General features: G+C 34.5%; 1 protein-coding gene across 1 annotated transcript; it reads left to right on the forward strand.

The window, feature by feature from the left end:
- The first annotated feature begins 614 nt into the window (after positions 1 to 614).
- LOC119606373 lies at positions 615 to 1,537 on the forward strand. The gene is made up of 2 exons (XM_037959807.1): positions 615 to 1,112; positions 1,311 to 1,537. Exons 1-2 carry the CDS (start codon positions 627 to 629, stop codon positions 1,359 to 1,361), a joined length of 537 nt encoding a protein of 178 aa, XP_037815735.1. The 5' UTR covers positions 615 to 626; the 3' UTR covers positions 1,362 to 1,537.
- Positions 1,538 to 23,367: the final 21,830 nt, after the last annotated feature.

A 23,367-nucleotide genomic window follows, 5' to 3' on the forward strand; every position in this document is an offset into this window, starting at 1 on the left:
CACACGTTCTTATTGAACTCACACGTGATAGTCAATTTTTTAAATAGAAACTAATAACACACCACCTAAAATGGCCCCAGGGGCCAAAAAATCTAGGAACAAAAAGCGCAATGCTAAGATAAAGTCAACTAAACAACCAGGGCATGTTTATCCAAATATTCCATCTTCGTTGGGAAATAGATTTAGTATCATTTTCCGAAATCCAAAATTTATTAGGTAAGGAATGCTTTTTTAAGCGTACTTCCATTGGTACCAAAGTATTCACTCCAAACCAGGCAGTATATAAAAGCTGTATGCAAACACTAAAGGAAAATCAAATTGAGTTCCATTCGTATAATTCGAAAGATAATAGGTTATACACCACCTTCTTGCATGGCTTACCTCGTATCAAAGCAGACGATATCAAATCCGAATTGGAGAGCTACAACTTGTCACCATCTGCTGTAACTGAAATTATTACCAAATTTAGCTCGGATAATAATGCAGTGTATAAGGTACAATTTATTCGAAAAAACTTTAATCCAAGTTCTTTAAAAAATGTGAGAACTATAGCTAACGTAATTATTACATGGAAAAAATACAGACCGAAGAAAAATGATAGACCAACACAATGTTGGAACTGTCTAATGTATGGTCATGGTGGAGAGCATTGTCATCGAGGTGCCGCTTGCATGATATGCGCAGAAAACCATCATACAAATGTTTGTCCATTTAATACAAATGAAAAGCGACCAGCTGTTTTTACTTGTTTTAATTGTAAAAAACATGGAAAAGAAAGAACTGATCATGCAGCAAACGACATAAATTGTCCACTACGTTCTCTTTATCTGGAGACGAGGGCAAGAGTAACAACTAAATCTCATAATAATAACAGAGTACAGCAAAATCTAAATACATTCCAATTCAACGGTGTGGAATTTCCCAACTTAGGCAATACAACAAGCCGCAACAATAATAATATAATGAATGCCAACGTTTCATACGCAAACCAGCTGAAAAATAATTCCGATCTGTTTAGTGTCGATGAACTTTTCGATATCTTTACAACTGCTATGGAAGATTTACAAAGATGTACATCAAAAGTGCAACAAATTAAAGTTGTTATGTCTATGGTAAAGTATGCTCATGGCTTACACTAATTCAAACGAATTTAAAATGCTTCATTTGAATGTTAATGGAATTTCATACTTTTCAAAATTAAAACAACTAGAAATATTGCTCGAAAGGGAAAATATAAAAATTGCTTCATTAAACGAAACATTTTTAACGGAAGGCATCAAACCCTTTTTAAAAAATTACTTTTTCTACAGAAACGACAGGTCAGATGGAAGAGGAGGAGGCGTCGCTTTACTGGTTCATAAATCTATAAAACATAAAAACTGCTTCACATTTAACACTAGATCTATTGAAAATATATCTATAGAAATAACAATAAATAATAGACCGATTGTAATAACTTCTGCATACTCGCCCCGTTATAACAATAATTTCTCTAATGATATTCATAAACTTACACCTTCAGCCAATGAATACATAGTTTTAGGAGACCTAAATGCTAAACATTCCGCCTGGAATGTTTACTTGTAACTTTTTCGTATACTACCCAAATAGTCCTACATTATACCCACATCAACGTAATAGACAACCGTCTACGGTCGATGTGGTAATTAGTAATTCCGCACTAAATATAGAAGTAAGAACGTTGGGTTACGAAATTCCTTCAGATCATCGTCCCATTATTTGCACCATAAAACGATCGAAGGCTTCAATTGCTGATATCAGTTACTATGATCATAGATTAACGAACTGGAACATTTTTAAGAATTTTGTTGACAATCATATAGTATTCAATATAGATGATTACAATTCAAAGCAAACAATTGATAATGAAATTAACAAATTAACCAACATTATTTTAGAAGCAAGAAATGCATCAACTCCCAAAGTTACTCAACGAAACTATTTTGAATTGCCTGAGAATATCTGTAAATATATAAAACTAAGAAGAAGCTACAAAAGAAAAAGTCAAAGAACTTCAAATGCAGTTGAGAAACAATTTTACAATCAATATGCAAACCTTCTTACTAAAATGATAGATAAAAACATCAAAGCAGAACGCAATAATAAATGGTGTCAATTACTATCTAATTTAAAACCAGGAGATACAACTTTTTGGAGAATTAGCAGAAGTCTGCGAGAAAAAGGTAAACACCAAATTCCATATATCAACTATGGAAATACCAAAATAACAGATGATAAGGAGAAAGCTGAAATTTTAGCAAATACATTTGTCCAAGCAAATAATCTTACCTCAAGCTACAAACATTCAATGGATAAATTCATTAACGCAAGAGTTAATGATTTTAGGAAGGAGAACCCATCTTCTGATTCCGCCATTTTTACAAATCTTGGAGAAATAACAAGTGTTGTGTCATCTTTAAAAGCCTCCAAATCACCTGGGTTTGACAATATCACTAATATACTTTTAAAGAACCTGCCAATTAAAGCGTTGAAATTGTTAGTCATTCTCTTTAACAGTTGCATTAAACTTAATTATTTTCCAAAAAATTTTAAAAACGCTAAGGTTATAGCTATAAATAAACCAAATAAGCCTAAAAACAGCCCTAACAGCTACAGACCTATTAGCTTGCTAAGCAATCTAGGTAAAATATTGGAAAAAATTTTACATCATCGCCTAATTGAATTTGTAAATTCAAATTCCATTGTTGCTAAAGAACAATTTGGGTTCAAAAAAGATCATAGCACTACTCACCAAATAAAAAGGATAAAAAATAAAATAATTGCTAATAAGAACAACAAAATATCAACGGGCCTTATCCTGCTAGATATAGAAAAGGCGTTTGATACTGTTTGGCATAACGGCCTTTTATATAAACTTTTACTTGCTAATATCCCGAAATATCTTAGTAAACTTATTGCTGATTTTATGGACGATAGAATTTTCAAAGTTGCAATTAAAAATACGACCTCATCTGACAAACATATTTCCACTGGGCTGCCACAAGGATCTGTTTTGTCACCACTCCTGTATTCAATATATACATCCGACTTTAAAGTTCCGAAGTACATGCAAACTGCATATTACGCAGATGATACCGCTTTAATTACTTCAAGCAAGAGTACCGGTGCTCTCTTAAAGAAAATGGAAAAAGGACTTGTAAGTTGCAACAAATATTTTCACAAATGGAAAATCAAAATAAATCCAATTAAGACTCAGGCTATAATTTTCCCATTCAACAAATCCCCTAAAAGATTGGCCCGGCGTCCCTTGCTAATAGGAAATAATGTTATAAATATACAAAACGATGTAAAATATTTGGGGGTTACGTTGGACAAAAAACTTATATTCAAACGGCATATCAACGAAATCTGCAAAAAAGCAATTAAAGCTTTTAGAGCCCTATGGCCATTGCTAAATAAACGTTCATGTCTGAACATGAAAAATAAGAATCTTCTATTTAAAAGTGTTATAAGACCCATATTAACATATGCATGTCCTGTATGGAGTACTGCAGCTAACTGTCACTTGAATCGTTTGCAAGTTATTCAAAACAAATGTCTCAAAATGATATATAACAAACACTGGAGATACCCAACATACCTTATCCATGAAGAAACTGGATACGAAAGAATTACTGATTATATAAAAAGAATTAAAAACAAGTTTTATGAAAAAATTGAAAGTTCTTCTTATCCCATGATAAGAGAATGTGTAGAAATTATACAAAGTTAAATGCAAATCACCAAATCGAAAATGATATGTTTATACGGTGCTATTACAACTAATAGCACAACTTTAAACCTATATAATTTTTCTTCATATTTGAATTCATTTAAAATCATATAAAGGTTTTTCCCATTTTACCTTAGAAAAGATTATAATGTAAAAAAAAAATATTGTAAATATCACTAGTCAATTCATTATTTGTTGTAATATCTATATAAAGATAAGATCTCATTTGTAAATATTTAGTAAGTAAAGATGTAAATAAAGGAAGATTATACAATTCAAATTCAAATTCAGTATATTGTATTTTCCCTATTCACGCAAATAACTTTGTCAGTTTTCAAGCTACGACAGTTTCGTTTAAATCATTTTAATCCATAAGAAACGCACATTCTTTTGATATATCACTTATACAAATACCTTAAGTTCATAAAATTTAGCAAATTTGCATAACATTACAATTTTGGTACAGAGTGCATTTCTTGTTACAATGTATTTTCCGTATTCACGCAAATAACTTTGTCAGTTTTCAACCTACGGCAGTTTCGTATACCTCATTTTAATCCATAAGAAACGCACTTTCTTTTGATATATCATTTATACAAAAATCTTAAGTTCATAAAATTTATCAAATTTGCATTTCATAACAATTTTGGCACAGAGTACATTTCTTAGCATATTTTTATTTTTCCTATTCACGCAAATAACTTTGTCAGTTTTCTAGCTACGACAGTTTCGTATACCTCATTTTAATCCATAAGAAACGCACTTTCTTTTGATAAATTACTTATACAAATATCTTAAGTTCATAAAATTTGCCAAATTTGCATATCATTACAATTTTGGAACAAAGTACATTTCTTGACACAATGTATTTTCCCTATTCACGTAAATAACTTTGTCAGTTTTCAAGCTACGACAGTTTCGTATACCTCATCTTAATCCATAAGAAACGCACTTTCTTTTGATATATCACTTATACAAATATCTTAAGTTCATAAAATTTACCAAATTTGCATATCATTACAATTTTGGTACAGAGTGCATTGCTTACTATATTGTATTTTTCCTATTCACGCAAATAACTTTGTCAGTTTTCAAGCTATGACAGTTTTGTATACCTCATTTTAATCCATAAAAAACGCAATTTCTTTTGATATATCACTTATTCAAAAATCCTAAGTTCATAAAATTTATAAAATTTGCATATCATTACAATTTTTGTAGAGTGCATTTCTTAGTATATTGTATTTTCTCTATTCACGGAAATAACTTTGTCAGTTTTCAAGCTACGACAGTTTCGTATACCTCATTTTAATCCATAAGAAACGCACTTTGTTCTCAAAAGAAGCCCCGAAAAACGAGGAAGGAGAAGCTAGACGGAGGAAAAGGAAAAGAGCCGCCATCTTACGCCAAAGTTGCCAGAAGTAGGCACCGGGACGACAGGCAAAATTCCAATAGACCAACAGAGTAAAATAGAAGACCTTGTCAACAATAAGATAGTGGACCATGCAATCGCTTCAAAGGGCAAACAACCAATAGAGAGCGAGAGCTGCGAGTTCAGCATGGGCGTGATGTTGATGAAGTTGGCATCTCACCAATGTGTTAGCACCCTAAAGAACTTGGTGGAAAGTATCCCTCCTCCCTGGGACGGCGCTAGGCTGGGACTGGCAAAGAAGAGCGAGCTTCCGGTGCTCCTAAAGTCCACTGTCTACATAAAAGGATGGGGCAGTAAACTGGCTAATGAACGTATACTGGAAATTCTTGGAGGTCAAAATGCTGAGCTGGCCGTGGAAAAATGGGATGTCTTTTACAGGAAAGAAGAACCTGAGGGAACTTTATTTGTAATAGGTATCGACCAGAAATCCATGGCTAGTCTTGCCAAGAATAAAGGTAGGGCTTACTTCGCCTCTAAATCTGTCATATTCAAAATTGGGAAGGTGCCGATTGGAAGGGCTGTTACAACGAGCCTCGAAAAGGACACTAAAAAACCTAAGACCACAGCATCAGTATCCACTACTGATAACGTTGAGGAGTCAAATCCTAAAATCGAGGAATTTACCATTAACTCGCCAGAAGAAAGTGTAGTTGCCCTTTCCAAAATTGGGAAGGCGCCGATTGAAAGGGCTGTCAAAACCGGCCCCGACAATTACACTAAAACACCTAAGACAGTACCCAAAGCATCATTAGCAAGTACTAGCAATGTTGAGGAGTCAAATCCTAAAGGCGAGGAGGAAATCACTCACCCGCCAGAAGACAGAACAGCAATGCTCTCCAGAATTGGGAATGTGTCTATTAAAAATACTGCTATTCCTATGCCTGATAAGGACACCGCAGTGCCATCAACAGTACTCACTGCATTAATAGCCACTTCAGGCTATCCGGAGGAGTCAAATCCAAAGAGCGAGGAGGTGACCACCAACTCGCTGGAAGACCGTTTAATGGATGACCATGATTGAGGTTATCCAAATAAACCTCCATCGGAGCGAGACAGCTACCAACGCTCTGATGGCTAAAATCAACACAGGTAAAATACATATAGCTTTAATCCAGGAACCTTGGACGATTCGCAACAAGGTTTCTGGATTAAATCACGTAAATTTCCAACTTTTCTACGCTGATACAGGATCTCGCCCGAGAATATGTATCTTATGTCACAAGAACTTATGTTTTCTCCTCTCAACAGGATTATCAACATCGGATGCAACGGTGCTGAAGCAAGGTCGTGGCAACATATTCCTTGCATCTATTTACCTGCCTTTCGATTCTCCGACACTACCACCAACGTCGGATCTGATGAAACTGGTTGAAGAGGCACAAAGGAAAAATAAGAAAATTGTAATAGGTTGTGATGCCAACTTGCATCATGTAGCTTGGGGTAGTACAAACACCAATCGCAGGGGACAAGCCCTCATGGATTTCTTTAATACTAAAGACTTGATAACATTGAACTTAGGTAATAAAGCTACCTTTGTCAATAGAATCGGAGAAGAAGTATTAGATATAACTATATGTTCAGAAGAGCTTATAAACGAAATTCAGGATTGGAGAGTTTCGGACGAGCACTCCTTTTCTGATCATCGGTATATAAGATTCACAATACTAAGGCCACCACCAAAGCCGATAAAGTTTCGGAATAAGTCTAAAACTAATTGGACAATGTTCGGGACCTTACTAAAGAACCGTTTAGGTCAGGACACTTTTCAATGTCGAAATAAAGAGGATATAGATGCCAAAGTGGAAACGTTCACAAGTGCCCTGGTTGAATCGTTCGGGGACAGCTGCCCTCTGCGAGAGCGGAGATCTGCCCAGGAAAAACCCTGGGTAACTGGGGAGATCCGGAACCTTGGGAAGACTCTTCGCAAACTATTTAACCGGGCACGGCGTAAAAAGACCGCAGTATACTGGGATGAGTATCGTAATAAACTTGGTGAATATAAGAAAATCGTTCGAAAAGCCAAACGAGACTTCTGGAAACTTTTCTGTGAACAGGTAGATAGCGTAAATGACGTATCGAAGATAAAAAAATTCCTATCCAAAACTCATGTGCAACCGGAATCTATGATCGATGACACGGGCAGGAGGCTTGAGGATATGGAGGAGACAATGAAACTCCTAATGGATTCTCATTTCCCACCCGGTATATTGAATAACATAGATGAACCGATATTGGAGGAAGGAGAGGGTAACACGGAAATAGTTATTACAACTGACATGGTTAAAGGGGCAATCAAGAGCTTTGCTCCCTATAAAGCTGCAGGGCCGGATGGAATTTTCCCGGAACTTTTGCAGATGGAGGCGGGACTGGTTTCCGTACATCTGTCACAGATATTCACTGCATGCTTAAAATTGGCATATACCCCAGTTAAATGGCAGGATGCAAGGGTAATATTTATACCCAAACCAGGGAAACCTAGCTATGCGACACCTAAGTCCTATCGACCGATAAGTCTTACGTCCTTCCTACTTAAAGCCTTGGAACGGATAGTCGATAGTATGGTTAAAAGCAGCATACCATACAATGACCTTAAATATAAGCAGCATGCTTATGTAAAGGGACGATCGGTGGAAACAGCTTTAAATGAAGTTGTCCACTACATAGGTGAATCTTTCGATAGCAAACTGTATACACTGGCAGTATGCATTGACATCGAAGGCGCTTTCAATAACGTGCACACTGATACCCTTATCCAATCCCTAGACCAGTTTTATGTTGACCGGGTGCTCCGTAACTGGATCAACTACATGCTAAGGAACAGATGGATAAGCTGCGAGATGTACGATATAACTATCAGGAAAAAGGTATTTCGCGGTATACCACAGGGTGGCATTTTGTCACCTTTACTCTTGGTCACCACGATTAATAGCCTCCTAAGGACCCTAACCGAGAAAGGACTTAGACCTGTCTGCTATGCAGACGATGTCGTAATACTTTTAAAGGGAAAGGATCCAAATTACTTGTGTAGAAGAGCTGAGGAGGCTCTGAATACGGCCTTGAGCTGGGCTCAACCGAGAGGCCTCAATGTTAACCCGGCGAAGACGGAAATCTGTCTTTTCACAAGAAAGACAAAAATTTCTACATATACTGAACCTTGCTTCTTGGGCAAGAAGATACCGGTGACAGACAAAGTTAAGTACTTAGGTGTAATACTTGACCGGAAATTAAAATGGAGACACCACATAGAGGATAGGATCAACAAGGCACATCGGTGCTGGGCGATATGTAGGATAACCATAGGCATGAAATGAGGTCTTAGTCCTACTATGACAAATTGGCTTTATAAAAGTGTAATTAGACCAATTCTAGCTTATGCTTCAATAATCTGGTGGACTGCTTTGGACAAAAAGTGTAATATCAAACTACTACAGGGAGTTCAGCGTACATGCTGCTTGGGTATAAGTGGTGCCATGTGTACTACTTCAACCAAGGCTCTGGAAACGTTGCTAGATATTCCACCCATTGAAACATATATAAGATATGAGGCGGCGCTTACAGCCGAACGGCTCTTTACTTTAGGCGAACTGGCCAAAAACGGTTATAGGACACGTCATCAATGTATACTGGACACATTGGAAGGTTATACACATTCATCGGACGTGCCTGATCGCATACCAGACACTGAATATGTCGGAAACTTTGAAACGCTAATCCCAGATAGAATGTCTTGGTCAAGCGGAACATTAGAGCAAATACCAGTAGGAATCCGTTACTACACGGATGGCTCTAAATTAGGGGACAAAGTGGGTCTGGGGTTCTATATTGAAGACCCAGAAACAGAAATATACCACCGTTTACCTAATCATAACACAAGCTTCCAGGCAGAAGTACGAGCAATAACGGAATGTGTAAATTGGATTAGAATAAATATGGCGCCCACAGGGCTTAATATATTTACCGACAGCCAGAAGGCAATTTGTGCGATATCAGGTGATAGAATTAAATCTAAGACCGTATTGGATTGTAAGAAAGCTTTAACTGAATACTCTCCCAGAGGTAAAGTTCACATCATATGGGTACCAGGCCACTCGGGAGTAATCGGCAACGAAAGGGCGAATGTAATAGCTTTAAAGGGAAGGGAGCTCGATGTAGTTAACCTGACAAACGCAAAACCATTCGACGCAACAAAAGCTGAATTAAAAATATGGATGAGAGAATCCCATAAGGCCTCTTGGAATAATGAAATGGTGGGTAGAACCACAAAGATTCTATGGGGTGACCCTGATGAGAGCAAGACGAGAAATCTTCTCAAAATGAGCAAGTCTGAGGTTAGTATGATGGTACTTATTCTCAGTGGACACACAGGATTACGAGCACATCTATACAAAATTGGACGTGCGAATTCAGACGAATGTAGAGCATGTGGAGAGGACAGTGAAACTCTGGAGCACTTTCTTTGCCATTGTCAGGCATTCGTCGAAGTTAGATCCAAGTATCTTGGAAGTGATGTTATTCCGGAAATAACATTCTTAACCAACACCGATTGGAAGATTCTTAGGAATTACGTCCAGGAAACTGAGTTTCTGAACATGGAAAAATAATACATTCAGTGAACAATTTTTTTTTTTTTTTTGTTTTATTTTTTTTTTTTTTTTTCTTGAATTGGAGCGCACAACAGGCCCGATAGTGGCCTAGGTGTATTTCTTCGGATTTGATGTAGTATACATCCTCCTATCAACCTAACCTAACCTAACCTACATATACTTACAACTAGAACTAGCTTAAACTAACTAGAATATGCTTAAAATTTAAATTAAAACATGCAAAAACTAATTTAAAAATGATTATAAAATTTAAATTATAATAAGCCTAAATTAACTAAAATTTCTCTAAACATAAAATTGAAACTATTTTATACTAATTGCTACTGAAAAATTATCTAAAGATCTTATTAAAAATTATCCGAAAATTTAAGTTAAATATTATATAAAAATTTAAATCTAAAATTTAAATTATTCTAAACAAATTTTTCCAATGAGTATAAATTTAAATATTATATCTATTTTAACACTCTAGATTGAATTAACCTATAGATTTCAATTATTTGCAAGTTATCAAATTTGTTTACGAAAAATGAAAATGAATATTGTAAATTTTTCCTATATTTAATATTGTTTGTAATTATTATATATAATTATATACATATTTTTTTCTATTTACTAAGGTTTTTCCTTGAGTGTAAAATACTATGATTTTTTTTATTAGTTAGCTCGTCATAATTTTTTTTAAACAATGCAAAGATATACACCAACAACGTCACTGTTTGAATGCTGGGCCCAACACGTCATGCAAGTGGATTTTTGGATGCAATTAATTTTGTAAGTCTCTTTATATTTTACGCTCAATTATTATTTCTTTTACTTATTATTACTCTTAATTTTTATAATCAATAAGTCGGTCCATATTGTTCCAATGATAAAATATTAACACTTTTTCATTTTCTTTTGTTCTTAATTGCTCTTCTTTTCTCATTGTTATTCTTACTGTTTTTTTATATATTTTTTTTTGCATTTTTTCTTCTTTTTTTTTTAATAAATATCTATAAAAGTGTAATGTAAAAAAAACATGTATTTCTAAGTTCTTATTAATATGGGAAGGATAGCCAACAATAATGGGTAAGGTATTATGATATAAATCATGTAATTAGGGACAGATAAACATATTAAGTAGGGTAAACAGTCTGTCAAGGTGTTTTTGGGAGGGAAATCAATACCCTACACGGCGTAACATCTAGTCGTCTTATGGTTTGTTAAACATCTGCATATAGTATTTTCTTATAAATCTCAATTGACTTCTTTTACACAGTCCAGGGTATTTTGTAGGCATATGGAAGTGTTATATGTTAATGCGTTGTGAATAACCGGGTTAAGAACCAAACATACCCAATTTAGAGCTAGCTGGACATCTTTTCCATGCCCTTAACTAGAGATACATAATTATATATTTTTTTCACTTTGTCAATTTTTATTACTAAATAATAGACGGCGCATAACATATATGGCGCCCAACGAAAAGGCCTCTTCGTGGCTCTAACACAATTGAAATTTTCACAGAAATTATGTTAATTTTTTTCAAACCATTTTGTTGGTCAAAATGTCGTATTAGGACAATTTAATAATTATACATATATATAATTCCATCTAATACTAACTAGAGTATGTAAGTCGTAGCTTATTGTAATTTTTTGAGCGACATATTTAAGTTATGTATTACTTATTTCAACCAACTTTTCATACTGTCGTTCCACATAGTCCAAGATTAATGTACCTTGAAGAAAATTAGTCATAGTTGTCTTTGGAACTCCTTAGTAATTGCTATTCAAGTCCTTTAGGATTAGCTATTTTTATAATCATAAATGCTGCGGTTTGGCAATTACTTCTTCAATTTGAACATATGTCTTTTGTCTAGATGAAAGGTTGATCCGATTTAGTTTGTAATTATATTACTAAAACGTGCATCTTTCATTATTAAATATTACATGATTTAATCAAAGTAGTTTTTACCTTATTTGTTTGGTCTATTTTTCCCATATGCATATCAAATATACATATTTCATTAAAACCAATTTTATACTAACCAATTAAGTATTGTTTGTTAACATTTGATTTATATTTACGTATTCACTTTTTTGATTCTATAAATGTTCTTTTTGTTCGATTGTTACTGCAATAAAGTACATTTGTAATAAGTCCTTTTGTTAGAAAATTATTTTTCGGTTCGTTATGAATACACGAAGTTCTTCTGTGGGCGGGCAAAACAACTCGTTTAACAGAGGTCGCGGAGCTAGAAGCTCTTCAGCATCCCGCAATAACATCCCAGTAGAAATTAAGGATACTAGTAATTCTAAATCAAAAGTAGTACATTCTCCTGTTGTAAACAAGTCTGGTCAGGTACAACGAACTACTAGTGTAGAAAGCTTACCATCCCAACCTCTTTTCCAGGATATTCAAGTCATGGAAAATCAGAATATTCCCCAAACACCTCAGAATTATATGCCATCTGGCAGTAGAGATTCAATTTCTGGTGTAAATACAGCCTCAGATAATGCTGCAGCAGTTCCAACCAGCAACACAGGAAGTTCTTTAGATTCGCTGATGGCCCTAATGGAGCAGACAATGCTAGGGAAGAGTTTCGAAGAGAGCTAAATGCTATTAGGGATAGCATCTCTCAGATAGGCAGTACAAATGCAACTAGTTCCAATAGGCCACCTGAATTCGTGCCATATATACCAAATATAAATACCCCTACCGTTAACGCCAATCAATCAGGACATAGTCATGGTAGTTATTCGACCAATGAGAATAACGTGAAGTTGGAAAAATGGAAGATCTCATTTGATGGCACTGGATCTGTGTCAGACTTCCTTTTTAAAGTGGAAACACTTTCCAATAGATCGAAATGTTCTGACGAACATTTACTGTCCAACTTTCATATACTTCTGGATGGTAAAGCCGAACAATGGTATTGGCTTTTTACTAAACAAAAACGCACAGTAACATATCCTTTGCTTCGACACGCGTTAACTAAAGAATTCGGCCATATTGAGTCAGATCATGAGGTAATTTTAAAAATCTCTCTGAGAAAACAATCTTATAAAGAAAGTTACGATGATTTTCATTCATCAATTGTTACAATGAATCTGCGATTACAAAACCCTTTGCCGGATTCTACCTTAATAGACATAATCAAGAGAAATTTAAATTCAAATTTGCGTTTTTTATTATTTAATTCAGATTCACGAGATTTAAATGAGTTTAGGGATATAGCTCGCAAGGCGGAAAAGGTCCTACGCGATACGAGATTCCAAAATCCATGTATGGCTCAGACTCGTAACGTTAGTGAAATAGAACTGTCCCCCGAAGAGGAAGATAGCTCTGAAACAGTAGATCCTCAGATAGAGGCGTTAAAGTTTTCAAGAAAGCCAACTAAATATGATTTCTCTAATATTCAATGTTGGAATTGTTCACTATTTGGCCATTCTTATATATATTGCGCTAAACCAATAGAAAAACAATTTTGTTTTAAATGTGGGACAAAAGGTGTTTTAACTCCTAACTGTCCCAATAATCATACTTATCAGGGAAACCAGAAAATGGGCGATCTGGCGACCGGGGACAATCGTTCATCCCTGTAAACCCCGAGAGTCAAATAATTTCTCTTAATTCGAATTCTTGCTCTTCTAGTTCTAATTCTTGCAATGACAACACTATCAACCCAGATATTTTATCAAAAAAGTTAGAAAATATTCTAACACAAACTCATAATAACAATAATAATATTTCAAAATCTTATAAAATATCCAAGCCTAGTAACAGAATCATTAAATGTCGCTTGCGTTATAAGAAACGCAAAAGTTTTAAGAAAATTTTAGAATCTACTATTCTAAATAGTACTGACGATAGGCCATTTGCTAAAGTGTTCGTTTTTGGTGAATCCTTTGTCGGATTACTAGATTCCGGAGCAAATGTGTCGGTTCTGGGACATAACAGCTTGGACTTTTTAGATAGAAATAATGTTAACTATAAAAGAATTAACTCTTCAATTTCAACTGCATCTGGTGCAAAACAAAATGTTATAGAATTTTGTAGCCTGCCGGTATATTATAAAGGTGTGATTAAGAACATAGATTTTTATGTGGTACCGTCATTAAACCAACCAGCTTATTTTGGTACAAACTTTTGGCGGGAATTTGCTATTGCACCTGAGTTATTTTCACCAAATATTCCTACCATTTCTGAAATCACACAAATCTCGGATTTTAATGAAAATTTTCACATATTGTCGCCTGAACAAAAGTTAGTCCTCGAACAAACAATTCAAAAATTTCCGTCCTACGAGAGATTAGGGTTAGGTTGCACTGATTTGTTGGTCCATCACATTGATACTGGGGATTCACCACCCATTAAATGTAAGCATTACCCTCTTTCTCCACCTCGTCAGGAAGAGGCATATAAAGAGGTTGAACGTTTATTAAGTATGGGGGTTATAGAGGAGTCAAACTCGCCCTGGTGTTCTCCTGCTGTATTGGTGAGAAAGCCAGGAAAAGTACGCTTATGCATTGACTCTAGGAAGTTAAATGCAGTAACTAAAAAGGATTCCTACCCTCTACCCCATATTAATGGACTACTTAGTCGACTGAAAGATACCTTCTTTATAAGTGGGATTGACCTGAAGGATGCTTTCTTAGAGATTAAACTCTCAGAATCTTCCAAAGAAAAGACAGCTTTCGCCATACCCGGTAAGCCACTTTACCACTATAAATACATGCCGTTTGGACTTTGCAATGGTCCCCAAACCATGAGTCGGCTCATGGACCGAGTTATACCTTCGCGCTTCAGGGAAAATGTCTTCATATACCTAGATGACTTACTAGTGTGTAGTTCCGATTTCGAGTCACATACGAAGCTTTTGTCTGAAGTCGCCGATTGTCACAAAGCGGCCAAGCTAACTATCAATGTTGGTAAAAGTAAATTTTGCCAAAAAGAGATTAGATACCTGGGCTATATCGTAGGTAATGGTTGTCTGAAAGTGGATCCTGACAAAGTTAAGTCAATTAGGGAGTTTCCTACACCAAAAAGTCCTAGACAACTTCGTCGATTTATTGGTATGGCTAATTGGTACCGGTCATTCGTTAACAATTTCGCCGACCTTTCTGGCCCACTGACTGATTGTATAAGAAAATCGAAAAAACCTTTTGCATTAACTGAAGCCGCATTAGAATCTTTTGAAAAACTCAAAGTTGCACTTTCATCTGCCCCTGTCTTAGTACAGCCAGATTTCAGTAAAGAGTTCATTATTCAGTGCGATGCCTCAAAAGTAGCTGTAGGAGGAGTTCTGTTTCAGTATGATGAACTAGGCAATGAACATCCCATTGCCTACGTTTCGCAAAAGTTGAACAAAGCACAAAAAAATTACACTGTTACAGAACAGGAATGTATGGCTGCTATTGTTTGCGTTAGTAAGTTTCGACCGTATATCGACGGGTTACCTTTCAGGATAATAACAGATCACGCCTCACTTAAGTGGTTAATGTTCCAAAAGGACTTAAGTGGGCGGTTGGTTCGTTGGAGTCTTAAACTGCAAAGATACGACTTCAAAATTCAGCATAGGAAGGGATCTCTTAACGTAGTGCCAGATTGTTTATCGCGATTAGATGTCGACGAAGTAACCTTATCACAGGAAAATTTTGACATAGATTTGCTTTCTAAACAATTCGAGGATGAGGAATATAATAAACTTAAAAGGTCTATAGAGGAAAGTAAAGACATTTTGCCAGATCTCTGTGTTTCAGGAAATTTTGTACTAAAACGCGTTAGATTTAGAAAAGGTATCGAACAGGAAGAAAACAGCCTATGGCGTCTCTGGATACCAAAATCGTTTATCCCTGATGTCATGAAGTCGGCACATGATTCTGTTGAAGCGTGTCATGGTGGATTTTTAAAGACCTTGAACAGAATTAGGAAAAAAATACTTTTGGCCTACTATGATAAATGATGTTAAATCATACGTTAAACACTGTGACATTTGCAAAAGTATAAAATCTAATAATCAAATTTCTAGACCCAATATGGGTAAGCAATTTATTACTAATAGGCCTTTCGAACGATTTTATTGCGATTTTCTTGGCCCATATCCGCTAACATAGTCAAGAAATACAGTAATTTTTATATGCCTAGATCATTTGACCAAATTTATATTTTTGAAACCTCTAAAAGCAGCTACTTCAGCAAATGTCATCCTGTTCTTCCAGTCTGAAATTTTCCCAACCTTTGGCGTACCCCGGATTGTCCACAGTGACAACGGAAAACAGTTCATTTCAAAAGAAATGATGAATTTTTTTCAATTATATGGTATAACACATGTCACTACTGTGTTCTATGCCCCTCATTCCAATGCTTCCGAGCGGGTGAATCGGGAGATAGTCACCAAAATTAGATATTTCCTTAAAGACCATAAAGATCATACAAATTGGGACGGATACATTTCTCAAATTATGACTATACTTAGGAGTGATTATCACACATCGTTACAATGTTCTCCGTATTTCGCAGTATTCGGTCAAAACATGATCCAACATGCCTCTACATACAAGATTTTAGATAAACTGGGATGTTGTACAGTGGTAGACCAATATGTTTTTCAAAAGGACAAGTAGTATTTAGGAAAAACCATACTCTTATTGATATGTCAAAACATATAAATAAAAAATTTTTGGAAAAATTTATTAAATGCCGAATAAGATCCAGAATTGGAAATAATTTATATGAAATTGAGGATCTCGAAGGGAAATACGTAGGAAAATTCCATGCTTCGGATTTGAAAGTCTGAATTTTACCCGGCATTTCGTGGGTCGAGCCACACAGTTTTTCAAATATGTAATAAAAATTGCCATCAATATCACCTTATGAAAAATCGGTCTCCTGTTCGCCTTTTGTAGCGTGTACTTTGCTAGTGAGTGATATACCAGACAAATCGTAGTGCCACATTAGTTATTTAAGAGAACTAATCACAATATCTATTCACATGTTCTCTTATAAGTTTGCCAGGCAAACACTCAGTGGTTGTCATGGGTCAGTGAATAGATATGAACGAAGAGAAATTTCAAGAAAACATTGTAGTATTGTTAAGAGATTATACTATAATCTCTCTAGTGCACAGTGTCACATGTATGTCCACTTCGGCCCAAATTATTAACTCTAGCAACTCATTGTGGAATTTTTAAATCATTACAAACATTTTATTTCATATAATTCATCATATAAAAATACTTAAGAATAAATTTAGTTTTGTTAATTAGATTTAAGAGTATGTTATGTAAATTACATTAAGTTAAATTTTGTTTCAATTCATTTTTCTTATTTTAACTTACATTTATACATATACTTTTCTTATCGTGGTTTGTTGTTGTTGTATTTTTAAAAGTTGTAGAGTAGAGCAATCATCAGGGAACAAATAATTAAACGGCCTATACCATGCAGTTTCTGTATATATAAAAATATCCCTTTTTATGACCTCTTCTATCGATTAATTGTTTAGGCTGTTTAGATAACTATAACTATCATTGCTTATATTCAGCAAACACCGAGTTTCCTGATGACGCAAAAAAGGAAATGTTATAATTTAAATTTCTACACTTTAATTACGCGATTTTTACCTCGGTAATAATTTATATGTAATAAGAAATGTGAACTTTCTTTTTCATATTTACTCTAAAAAAATTTTAACAAGTAATTATAAACTCAATTAAATGCACTTTATTCTTGTTCCATAAGATGCGTAGGCTTTTAATGCGAACTGTTCAAGTTTTATTATTCAATTGATCTCCAAAATTCTTGTTTTCATAAATCAATATTACTATTTTACGCACAAGAAGAATAACGGGACAAAATATTTTAAATTGAATATAAAGAATTAAATACGCATCAAATTTTTAGCATATAAGGTAATAACGATATTCTCAATATGCAAACTTTATTGATTGAGTGGAGAGCGTTAAGAATTATAACAATTATCACACTGCAGATGATATGGATAAGGAACAAAAAAAATTACACTACAAAACAAATTCATCAGTTATTTGATTTTACAAGTAACATCAAATAAGAAATGATTAATTTGGAAAAGGTAATTTTACAAAAGACAACGTGGGGCAGACCCATGTCCTGAGACTCATGCTCTATTCAGCCGGGCTATTTGCAAATAAATCCTTTGCATGTACTCTATAATATTTTTTCCCATTGAAATCTTCTAAGTCATATATAAAATTACTAAGTTTCTTGAGTATTTTACATTTGGTAAATTTAGGAGCTAGCTTGGCACTGAACTTTTTGGACTTATCACTTTGAAAAAAATTACGTTTATAGACAATTTGGTTTTCATTAAAGTCTTTTGGTCTAGTCCTAAGGTTATATGCTTTTGTGTGTACTTTCTGAGCTTTAGTCAAATTTTCATATACTTTATCTCTAATTTGAAGAAGTTTATCATGTCTATTCAAAATTAACACATCATCATCAGTTAGGTTATCTATCTTTCTGAGTAGATCATAATTTCGACCATTTGTCACCATATTATAACCAAACAAAACATAATATGGACTAAATCCAGTAGATTCATGGGCTATATTTCTTAAAGCACAACTGATTTTGTCTATATGTCTGTCCCATTCACTATGGTCATCTTTAACATACATCCTGACTGCAGTAAAAATCGTTTTATTTGCTCTTTCGGCAGCATTGGCCTGTGGGGAGTATGTTCCTGTCAATATTTGCTCTATACCATAAGACTCACAAAAATCCTTAAATTCTTTTGCCAAAAACTGACTTCCATTGTCAGACAAAATTTTCTCTGGTACACCGAAAAGATTAAAAACTTCAGTCAAACAACTGATGGCTAATTTTGTCGTAGAGTTACGAATTGGCTTTATGTAAACATACTTGGAATAATTATCTAAAATTACGAATGCAAAAGTATTACCTGATTTGGATCTCGGTAAAGGTCCTACAAAATCTACATGGAGCTCTTGAAATGGTCTTAAACATGGTGGTCTCGGATTTGTTGGTGGGCGTAATTGGTTATTTGGTATTTTAGAAGTAAGGCAGATTTCACAGTGGTTCACAAATTTCTTAACGTCCTTAAACATTTTTGGCCAATAATACATTCGTCTTAATTTCTCTAATAGCTTATTTATACCCGGATGTGCACTGTTTGGTGGACAATGATTCGTCTCAATAAGTTTTTGTCTCAGTTGCTTAGGAACCCATAAACGCCATTCTATCTTATCTTCATCTCCTTCCTAACCTTTCTGTATCACCCTTTTATACAACCTATTATTAACCACTTTCAAACTAGGGAATTTTTCCTTATTTTCCTCAACTAATTTCATCTTATCTGTATATTCCTGATTAGCAAACAACTCTGATTCCATATTTAATTCATTTCCTCAACCTCTATTCTTGATAGCATATCAGCAGTAGTATGATTTTTTCCTTTCCTGTGAATAATTTCGAAGTCATAATGTTGGAGCTTAAGCGCCCAACGCGCTAGACGTCCCTGCAAGTCTTTAGTGGACATAAGCCACTTTAAAGCAGCGTGGTCGGTAACGACTACAAAATGGGTGCCCTCAAAATAAGGTCTAAATTTTCGTATTCCTTCAACAACTGCGAGACACTCAATTTCACTAACACTATATTTTCTCTGAGCTGGTGAAAACTTTCTTGACATATAGGCCACTGGACACTCATTTCCCTGTTCATCTATTTGTATTAAGGCAGCCCCTACACCATTTGAACAACCATCACAATGTAAATAAAATGTTTTCTCATAATTCGGAGCAACTAAAATTGGTGTTGTCGTAAGCATTTGCTTCAATTGAACGAAGGCATCATCTGCTTCTTGTGACCATTGTTTTGTAAAATTCTTCCCTGTCATACTAGTAAGAGGTGCTGCTATAGCGGAATAATTTGGTAACATTCTCATAAACCATTGACACATGCCTAAAAACCTACGCAATTCCTTTAAAGTGGTCGGCTTTTTCATTTTAACTATCGTGTCTATTTTCTGAGGATTCGGTTTAAGGCCTTCTTCACCAACTACATATCCTAGAAATGGTATTTCCCTTTGAATAAAACGTGATTTGTCTAAATTGATAGTTAAATTCGCCAATCTCAATCTTTGTGCTACCTTCTTAATAAGATTTATGTGATCTTCAAAAGTTTCAGAAATAAGTAACATATCATCTACGTAAGGATAAACTTCATTTTGCATTTCATATGGAATCACCTTATCAATTAATTTGCACATCGATTGAGTGGCATTTTTAAGCCCAAATGGCATAACTTTATATTGAAACAAACCTCTTCCAGGGACTGGAAATGCAGTTTTGCATTTGGCAGATTCAGCCAATGGCACTTGCCAAAAACTATCTTTCAAATCTAAAGCCGAAATATACTTTGCCTTCTTTAATGTAGCTAAAACTTTTTCAATATTTGGCATTGGATATGCGTCACGTTCCGTTACCCTATTCAATTCGCGCGCATCCAGACACAACCTCCATTTATTATTACTTTTAGGAACAAGTGTACAAGGTGAACACCAACTACTCTCACTTTTTTCTATTATATCTTCTTGAAGCATCCTATCTACCTCATCATTTAAATGTTTTTGCATGTAGGGCGACATTTGATAAAGTTTTTGGTTTATTGGTTCTGCTGAACCAGTTTTAATATCATGCTGAATTAAATTTGTACGTCCCAGACCTTCCCTCTGGTATGATGGTATCATAGAAATAGCAAGTTTCAATTCATTTCCCTGTTCAACAGATAACTGATGTGATTTCTCTTCATTTTTTGACGTTACTTCTTCTACCAGTGCTGATATTAAACCAAACTCTAACCAGAAATCAATGTCTAAAGTAAACAATCGCGGTAAATCAGGTGAAATAAAAAATCGAATGGTCTTAGTTTGTGAGCTATAAGTTATTGGAATGAAAACATATCCTATAATCCCATGAGCAGATCCATCAGCAGTACGTAAATTTGTATCTAATTTTAAAAATGATAAACTAAGTTTTTTCAAAACATCCCTATAACCCTGTCCTATTACAGATATATTAGCGCCGCTGTCTAATAACCCCTCAAATTCACTTTCATTTACAACAAATTTCGCAAACATTCTTCTATCTACTTGCATATTGATTTCAAAACTTTCAACTAACTTCTTTAATTTCTTCTTATTACTAAAATATCTTTTAACTCTTACATCTCTGTTTGGGTACTCGACTGTTTGTGTACTGGTCGTAGCATAACTTTCGTAAACATTCGGTTTTGTTGGGCTTGCGTTGTGGGTTGTGAAGTTGCCCTCCATTCCCTCACACCCTTTGGCAAGTTTAAATTATGTTTACATCTAGGACAATTGGGTTTTGTTACGTTTTTATAGCCGCAAGAGTAACAAAATAAGTTTCTCTTATAGGATGGACAATCTTGGAAATTGTGACCTATGTCGTCACAGTTCCAACAAATCATTAGATTGTTTTCCTCAACCTTATAACCTTCATTATCCTCTTCTGGTTCACTTATTGCTACTTCATTAATCACTCTTCTCCTGCCTACTATCTGATCATCTAAAGTTTCCCCTAATTCCCCTAACATTTTCTCAACTTCCAAACATTTAATCTTTAAATCATTTAGAGTAAAAGGTTTAGATAAGACTAAAAGTTTTTTTAAAGCGGGATGCATATTATTCATCAACACACTAACAAGTTCATTGTCCGAATAAGGTATACGTAAATCGGTATTCATGCTCTCGATAATCAATTTAAATTCTGTAAAACTTTCTCTTGATTTTTGACGCCTATTCTCAATTCTTCTTCTGATTTCATGATCAGTGGTTAAAGTTTGAAACTCATTCACTAATCCACTTCTGAAGCTATTCCATGTTATATTTCTGTTCTTGCTAACAAATACCCAAAACCAATTATTTGCTATTCCAGTCAGGAGATGATGCATAGAAAGACAAATGTTATCTAAAGTTATTCCTTCGCTATGTGCTAAAATCTCTATCCTCATTATAAATTGCTCTACACTAATAGGATATGATAAACCATTAAAACTTACATTCCATTTAGAAATATTAGACAATTTGCGTAAATCTACATTATCAGACAGTACTGTTTCATCTTCATTTTGAAAGCTTCGATTTCCTGCGTAACTGTAATTAGAACGTTCATTTCTATCTTGTGGAAAATCTTGACTTCTACGAGGTCTACTTGGTGGTACTGAGCCAACGACATGTGAAATATGAGGATTTCTCCTGAAGTTTGGTCTATTTGTCCAGTTTGACGTATTGTTATTCTGATACCTAGGAGTTCTGCTAATCGCACCAGTATTAGTCATTGGTCTATTATCAGTTCTGATTTCCTTTGATGAAGCATTTGAGCAATTCGGACCAATATCCAAAAGATTCAGCGATTCCAAGCTTAAATTCGGAGTATTATTTCCGTTATTAGCTGGCATAGCCTGAGAAGTATGATGCTACTAAAGTACGTACAATACTGTTCAAATTATTTCTTAATTTATCAATGCATTCTTTTAGTTCAGGAGCCCTTTTCTGAAGCGCATCGAGCCTATTCATGACATGTTCGCCTTTAGTAACAGCCTTATTCTGTTTCAACACATCAGTTTTTTTCTTGTCAGATTGAATTAATTCATTTATCTCTTTTATTTTTTCTTCACAAATTTCATATTCTTGAGATGGTGTATTAATTGCTATAAAGTCTCTCTTTCTACTTCCCACACTCTCTTCCTGCATGATCTTCCTTAATCTTCCTGATAATAATCTCATACTTCCTTCCACTTCCATACCTCTTATTAACAATTCGTACCTCAATTCTTCGCTATCTAACAAGCCCAGATCCATGATTGCTACTTTACAATTACAATTTATAAAAATAATAATATATAATATTTATATCAATATATAATTAATAAGAAAATTATAGAAAATATAATATTAATTAGTTTTTTTTTTTTTTAGTATATAAAGCAAAAATTAATAGTTACAATAATATTAGAATATATCTATATTCATATAAAAATTATAGTATAAAGAAAATAATTACAAAATGATGATATGGATAAGGAACAAAAAAAAATTACACTACAAAACAAATTCATCAGTTATTTGATTTTACAAGTAACATCAAATAAGAAATGATTAATTTGGAAAAGGTAATTTTACAAAAGACAACGTGGGGCAGACCCATGTCCTGAGACTCATGCTCAGCAGTACGTAAATTTGTATCTAATTTTAAAAATGATAAACTAAGTTTTTTCAAAACATCCCTATAACCCTGTCCTATTACAGATATATTAGCGCCGCTGTCTAATAACCCCTCAAATTCACTTTCATTTACAACAAATTTCGCAAACATTCTTCTATCTACTTGCATATTGATTTCAAAACTTTCAACTAACTTCTTTAATTTCTTCTTATTACTAAAATATCTTTTAACTCTTACATCTCTGTTTGGGTACTCGACTGTTTGTGTACTGGTCGTAGCATAACTTTCGTAAACATTCGGTTTTGTTGGGCTTGCGTCGTGGGTTGTGAAGTTGCCCTCCATTCC

Source organism: Lucilia sericata, unplaced genomic scaffold (assembly GCF_015586225.1).
Source record: "Lucilia sericata isolate MDLA Ls3-8-SP2 unplaced genomic scaffold, ASM1558622v1 Contig000574F_arrow, whole genome shotgun sequence".
Taxonomy (NCBI): Eukaryota; Metazoa; Arthropoda; class Insecta; order Diptera; family Calliphoridae; genus Lucilia; species Lucilia sericata.